The sequence below is a fragment of the Bombus vosnesenskii genome, unplaced genomic scaffold (genome assembly GCF_011952255.1).
Source record: "Bombus vosnesenskii isolate JDL3184/JDL3185 unplaced genomic scaffold, Bvos_JDL3184-5_v1.1 scf7180000013619, whole genome shotgun sequence".
Taxonomy (NCBI): domain Eukaryota; kingdom Metazoa; phylum Arthropoda; class Insecta; order Hymenoptera; family Apidae; genus Bombus; species Bombus vosnesenskii.
The window spans coordinates 10,240-18,095 of record NW_022883151.1 but is presented as its reverse complement, the minus strand read 5'-3'; the positions used below and the strand labels follow the sequence as shown (position 1 = coordinate 18,095).

General features: G+C 40.8%; 1 protein-coding gene across 1 annotated transcript; it reads left to right on the top strand.

Annotated features, from left to right (window-relative positions):
* The first annotated feature begins 5,873 nt into the window (after window positions 1-5,873).
* LOC117238817 (hematopoietic prostaglandin D synthase-like) lies at window positions 5,874-7,856 on the top strand. Its single transcript, XM_033504028.1, has 2 exons — window positions 5,874-6,060; window positions 7,123-7,856. Exons 1-2 carry the CDS (start codon window positions 5,874-5,876, stop codon window positions 7,296-7,298), a joined length of 363 nt encoding a protein of 120 aa, XP_033359919.1. The 3' UTR covers window positions 7,299-7,856.

The window sequence follows — 7,856 nt, the reverse complement described above, 5'->3', positions numbered from 1 at the left end:
CTCGACGACCAGACCGACAGTCACGAGGACGCGCCGGATGTACTGAGGGTAAACGCGATAGAACAATCCGACGAGATCGACTTGTCGCATGTACGAGAACCTCATTACCGTGAAGCCATTCGGGATATTATTAAAGGGTATAGGCCGGAGAAGAAGAGAGACGTCGGGATAACCGCGAAAATAGTTCTGAAAAGCGACAAACCGGTAGCGCGAAGACCGCGAAGACTGGCGCCGAGGGGGAACGGGCAGCATGTCGACCAGGTTCAGAAATACCTGAATTCCACCGTAAACAGAAGCACAGGGAAGACTCCTTTCCAGCTACTGGTCGGAGTCGAAATGCAAGTCAGGGAAGAGGCGAAGATTAGAAAGCTGATCGACGAAGAGTGGGCCGCGAGGTTTGAAGAACAACGTCGCGAGCTACGTGAGGACGCGAAGAAGAAGATCGCCGCAACTCAAGAAGAGAATCGTCGAAGTTACAAGAAAAGAAGAAAGCGTGCGAAGCAGTACCGAAGGAAGGACCCGCACACACCTCGATTTTATGAAACCTTGGGTCCTAAACGCCGAAAGTGACGCATCTGATGACAGCGAGATAGAAGGCAACATCTGAGGGCAGATGTTATTGCAGGATGGCCGAGTGTAGTATCGTGGACGAAAGGCCTAAGAAATATCGGGCGAACGATAAACAATGTCGCCAGAGAGTCGAAGCACCGACAGGCCCAACAATGTATCGTCGGTCTTTCGGTCGAATAGGTTACGCAAAAAAAGGCCTACGTGACTTTGACTACGAGCGGTTGCGGAGCACGTGCGTGGTGGGGCTAAGAAAAAGACAAAGGAACGATGAGTCAGTCGAAAAACAGAGTGTGATTAGAAAAAGCGGAGAGTGCGAGTCGAAAAGCAGAGTGCGAGTCGAAAAGCAGAGTGCGAGTCGAGCGGAGACAGAGGTTGCGAGTGGCGTTGCCGAGAGAGTGTGTATTGCGCTGTTTTCTGTGCGTTTGGCGTGAATAGTTCAGGTTGAACAACAATCGTCTTTTTCTGTCTGATTAACATCTCTATTGTCCACTCTTTGTAAACACATTATATCACGATATTACAAAATCTTAATTTTTTTTTAGATAAAATCTTGTGTGAATTTACAAAAAATACGATTCTTCGTTTAATTCTTTTCCCTTATTGTCTTTACATATTTGGAGTTTAAACGCGTTATAAGTACGTTTTTTTTAACATGATTACGTAGAATTCTTATTCTGAATAAATTATTTGTTTCCGCTTCATAACTGTTTCTAAATTACAGTGCATTTAATCTTGAAATGCACAGTAACATTTTATACTTTTTACGTTCTAACGAATTTTCAGGATCGGTTAAAAATTAAATTACAGTAATGGTAATACTCAATATTAATGTCAGACGTGGATACTTCACTGTTTTGTATAATAATTTGTTATCTTGGCATCGATCAAGGTATTTACTATACAAAGCGTACAGATTAATAAGAATTTTAATTAATCCTTCTTCTATAGTATTCACCGTACTTTTCGAGCTCGTACCATTTCAAATAGACTTTCGAATAGATTTCAAAGATTTGTCTGTTCAAATAAAACGCGATCTTTTTTATTTCCCTATCAGTCGTCCCGTTACTGTTCCGTTGTTTCCAACAGATTGCAGATTCGTTTAAAAAACATTTGTAACGAAAAACAAACCCACCCGCAGAAATGTTATTCAATATCGCATTTATAACTTTCATAGACATCCTCCTCTCATTGCTATCATTGTAAACAGATTGAAACTTCGTTTGCAAACACTCGCGATTGAAAAAAAAAAAGAAGAATTAATGTTAAACAATTTTATCTTGTGTTCCATTTATAATTTTCATAATTGTCTTCCCGACGTTGTATCATTTTAAATTGCTTTTTTCTATCCATCTATGTTGCAGCGAGATCAACGGTCCTAATTACTAAATTGCACGATGTGTTCATACAAATTCACTTTTTATGAACGCGATGAAACGAAATGAAACCTAAGTAGAGATTTGTTTTCTCATCAAATATAACGAGTTTTATACTTTGGATAGATTGCCTCGTTGTGAGAAGGTCTTAATCGTTTATAATTGCGATTAAGTAATTGCAATAAGTCATATTTTTAAGAAACGTTCTCACATGCTGTCACACACTCTAATTAGAAAAGGATCAAACATTCGGTTTATGATATTATTTGTGTGTAAATCTTCCTGCTTCCGGAAACTTTTTTAAATATGAAAATATTTATATACAAAATTAAATATTTTTTTCAATATCAACACTTCTTGCGTTTATGTTGTCCTAGTCAGAATTATATTATTTCGTGTATCCTGTTGCCTTTTATATGATAGTCCTCCCGTTGGCTGCGGATTCGTTATCAAGCCTGAGGCCCTCGTCACTAGTGTCACTATCGACAATAAAGGTACCCCACCCGCGACCGGACGATGGAGAACTCCAACACGGAATCGCAATCTCCCGCGAGCCCTGCTCGGGAGGGCGCCTCGAGCTCGGACTCGGAATGTGACTCGAGCTCGGATTCGGATTCAGACTCGACATCAGAAGTGGCATCCGAACATATGTTGTCGGCACGGGATCGTAAGAGTATCGTGCGCGTGCGCGCACTAAAGCGGTCGCTAGGGAAGAAGAAGAAGAAGAAGAAGAAGAAGAAGAAGAAGAAGAAGAAAGGACACCGGGCAACCTGGGTATCGCTACCGCGCTTCAACCCCGAAGCCGCGGACGCAGATCCAGCCGCCTGGTGCACAGCCGTCGGCCTGCTCATGAGGGCCCACCCCCTGAAAAACAGCGCACTGTATTCTGCCCTAAACCGTGCCCTAGAGGGTCCGGCAGCGTATTGGCTTGCGCAGATAATGAACGGCGACGAGCTCACCTGGCCAGATTTTAAGGAACAATTCGCCGCGCACTTCGGTGGCCAAGAAGTAGCAGCCGCGTCGCTAATCAAGGTAGCCGAGGAACTACCGCGGGACGGCGAAACACCAGGAGTGCACTTCTTTTACGCTTCTCATCGCTACTTTTGACGAATAACGAACATGTACGGCAGTCTGACCATCTACATGAAAATGATCATGATTGCGGTCTGTGTACCGCCTGCCCTTCTTTATGTCCTTCCGTTAAAGACTGGTAAGTTGATACTGATTAATTATGCGATCGAAATCCTATAGAATGGCTACAAAAAATATTTGCATCATTATTCTCGTTTCCTAATGAATCGCTGTTTTAATCAAGTTTTATATTGCATCAAATTTCTGTAGTTACACGAAAGTACTAAATTATAGAAAACTTGATATACACGGATTTAATTAATTGATAAATTAGTCAATATATAGGCATTATTATTTCACGTGAAATTTTACAACGTCAAAAACCTAATATTCCTGTACGAGCAGTATTAATCACAAATTGTGAGAATGCCTACTGATAAGGAAGAAAGATAATATAGAAAACGCAGACTTGTGGAAAGAGAATCCCTGACATTAGACACGAATACGCGATTTCACGAAATATTTTATGGTATATATAAGATAGAGAATATATATAGAGTACATATAAGTATATGTAATATCGGAAAATAAGGATAGAAATTTTTTTTCGATTACTTACAATTTATTAATATTAAATTGAATATACAAATGTAAATTGGACAGAGAACGATATTTAACGGAAACTAAATGCAATACTCGTATCTATATCAAATAACTTTACAGTTATTTGATCACTCTCGTCACAACGAATCTAACACACACACACTCTCTCTCTACAACTCTATCAATTCTCACGACTCTACTCTTCGACGACTCAATTAGCTCTGATCTTCGCCGCGCTTCGAACCCTTAGGAGTAGATCGACCAGGTTTGCACGCTCTGTTCGACCTGGCAACCAGCACAGATCTCGCACCGGATATAGGCGGATTCATCTGTGCGAGCTTACTCCTCAGCTCCTCCAGCGTCAAATCCTCTTCACCCGACAATCGTTCGTCGTTCTACGATATTACAGTATATATAGAGTAAGAATATATATAGAGTATATATAAGTACCAAAAATACATCCTAAGACGTGTGTGCGATCTACGCTGTATGGGACGTGTTATAAATGGTTTCCGCCACTCAACCGCATTTGAATTTGTGAACACGATCGAACAATTGACACGAATTATTAATTCCCGTCTCTACTCGAGTAACGATTTGCTTTGGAACGAGGTCGAATCGTTCTGATTCCGCGCATGATTAACAAATAATTACAGAGGACATCAATTACTTGGATGGTGTTCGCCATTTCAACGTAGCATCGATGACATCCGGTAATTGGACTCAAAGTGATTTGCTTAAACCGATTAATTTGATCAAACCAGCCATCGAAGTGGCGAAATTCAACCTGGGAAGAGGTACTCGCCGCCACCGCCCTCCATCTGCTGGGCTCGCGCGATGGACGTTTTAAACGACTAGCGCTCACGAGTGACATCACGTCGGTGAAACAATTCCAAAGAGAAATGAAGCCCTTCCTATACACGGAGTGGCCAACGCCCCCGCCGTGGAGGTCATTAGCGAGCTCCGGAAACAAACGAGGCAGGTCACCCGCCCCCTGGACCAGGTGTGGCCACTGCGGTATTTACGGACATCCGACATTCGAATGCCGCAAGAGGGCGAAGTGGGAACCGAAGAAGGACCCCCGACGCCCGGAGGAAAGCCGACCGGCTGCACCACCAAAAGCGTTGTGCTTTCACTGCCACATGCCGGGACACATCGCGTCTCGCTGTCCATCGCGGCGAGAAGAAAAACATTGCCCCGAGGACGAGCGCCGGGTCGATGCCTGCATGATGGAAGCCCCGACGGGTAGACTAAGCCAGCAGGCCACACACGAGGACGTGTAAGTGTCAGGATGGCCTAGTCGGAGACGAAAGGACGCCGGGGCCCCTCTGGAACATCAGGACAACACCCTAACCTTGCAACCTAGACCCTAATATAGCCATAACGAAACAATCGCAAGTCCAAACCGATAGCAATCATACGTCGATCGGAGGATCGTGTGTACTGAGACACTCGACCGGAGTCTTGTTTCGGTGGCGTCGTTGGGATGACGAGCAGTCTTGCTAGAGAGCTGATCGGTGAAGGAAGTCGAGTGCCTTACGAGCAGGGAGTGGTGCACGTGTGAGTTAGAGCAAGGGAACCTGTCCTCCCGTTGGTCACGGATTCGTTATCAAGCCTGAGGCCCTCGTCACTAATGTAACTATCGACAATAAAGGTACCCCACGCGCGACCGGACGATGGAGAACTTTAACGCAGAACCGCTACCTCCCGCGAGCCCTCCCCGGGAGGGCGCCTCGAGCTCGGACTCGGAGATTCAGACTCGACATATATATTATTATATATATTATATATACTATTATATCTATATATGTATTTATATCTATAAATATACGTATAAATATATCTATTTAAAAAAATAAAGTTGACCTTCATATATCGCCAATAATATCGCGTGCGTAAAAAGAAACTAATTACATTTAATTCTTTTTTTACATTTATTTATTTTTTATTATTATTTTTTTCACAACTAGTTACATTTAATTATTACATTTACATACATTTAACTATTATTACATACATTTACATACATTTAATTATTATTTTTTTCATAATTATATCTCGTTTGAAATATTTTTCGACATAATTAATTGTTTCAAAAACACATATTCCAGCTTTCTAAATGATTTATTTTGCGTATTATACGAATTATTCCATCTATAAATAAATTGTTCTCTATACACACAAACACGCACACAGTCTGTTAATTACACGAGTTAATTGTATCATTTTTCTCGATAAGTTGACAGAGCAAGGAAAATGAACGATGAACCTACCTACAAACTAATCTACTTCAATGCCCGTGGTCGTGCCGAACATATACGGTACATATTTGCATATACTGGCATCGAGTATACCGACGAGAGGATCCCCGAAGAACTCTGGCCTGAATACAAGGATTGTAAGCGTGAAGAATCGATTTTTACTTTCATCGTTCAACTCTCAGGTATCTACCATTTACTCAAACTTTTCTGTATATAAAACTTTCGTTTCACGTGCAGGCTAAACTTACTTAAAGTAAAATTTCATACGGAATAAAGTCGAACTTTTCATTAAGTTTTGCTTCCGTAATATCGTGTTTATCGAATACCAACTTAATTCACTTACGATTCTCGAATTTTTGTGTTGCAATCTTTATTGTTTGCAATGAATCGAAGCATTTCGAATATTTTGAGAAAACCGTAAATAGGTGACTTAAAATAGGAATACAAAAATACTTCTACGTTTCTCGTTAATTTAAAAACTTTTTAGAACTTGTCGGAAAAAAAGGATAAAAAATTGAAATCAGTTCGGAAATGAACAAGAACATAGCTAAAAAGTCGAAAGAACAAAGCAGACATAAAATTCGATCTTCCGTTGCGACATTTCTATCGTAAATAGTATAATAAAAGTTTTACGCAGCATAGTCTTCGATATAATCTTATATGTCGCTTGCAGATAGAGAAACCAAAAATCAACGTAAGTCTGTAAATCAATCCTGTCGGTGTAAAACACAAAATTACGTTCGCAAGAGACATTCGATTTATATTCCTTGCATTTCAATTTTCATTACAAGAACCGTGTACATTTTCTAATATTTTTTCCGTGTCTGGTATTATGCGACGTGAATTTTTTATTCGCAGTTGTAAGTCCACTATCATTGCATAAGGTCTTCCCGCAAAACGATACTGATCGTTCCTCGTACATTCAGTACACCGCATCAGACAGATTCGTTCCTTTCCGTGAGAATTACAAATTTTATACTCGATCTTTTATCCTTGATTTTAAAAACTTTAGGTTCTTCTCAACAGTCAAAAACACGCGATACCCTGTCGATCGTAATCGTAAGAAAAGAAAAATAGGAGAAAGAAGACATTTCTGTATTTCTTTACTAGGCCATGTTGATTAAAACCGAAATGATTTCGATTCATCTATTCGCAAGAACGCAACGGCCTCGGAAGCTGTGTTGTGATTTCCTATCGATCGTTTCCCTCTACACAGTGTTCATATGAGCCATGTTTGTTCTTAGCAATGCCTTATAAAAAGCTGCCTGTGCTGGAGATAGACGGGAAACCGGTAGCGCAGAGTAACGCTGTGGCGCGATACTTAGCGAGGAAGTACGATCTAATGGGAAAGGACGAATGGGATGCGATGATATGCGACGAGCTCGTCGATACTCTTGGAGAATTGAAGCAAGGTGAGTAACTGATGAGATGACTTTGCATTTGTCTCACCACAGAGACAGACGTTCAAGAATTCATTGTGAAAAGACGAGTACAAACAAGATACGTATATCTTTCCGTTAAGCGAATGTTACAGTTTGTTTGCAAAAGTCAGTTTTTAGATTATAGAATCGTAGATAGAATTTAGAGGATAGAAACTTTTAGTAGTCACTTTTAGTTTAGTAAAGTCTTATCGACAATAAGCAGACTACGTTATGATACAACGATTCCAACTGAAGATTTCTATCGACATCACGAATTCGATGGCTTCCAAATTTTCTTCTCTGCAATCTCAGACGCTCAACTCGAAAGAATCTTTTAGATCCCCCGACAAACACTCGACTCAGGTTATCTATTATCGTAATCTTCCTACGGGATTTTTTTTAACTGCGTTGCGTTAACGAATAACGGGATAACATCACGTTTCTCTCAACGCCTTTCAACGTTCTACAACTTTTATTCTTTGCAAATCCCTGTCTCTATATGATAAACGCTGGTTATCCGCGGAATTTACGATTTCAATTTCTTTAACGAGATATTT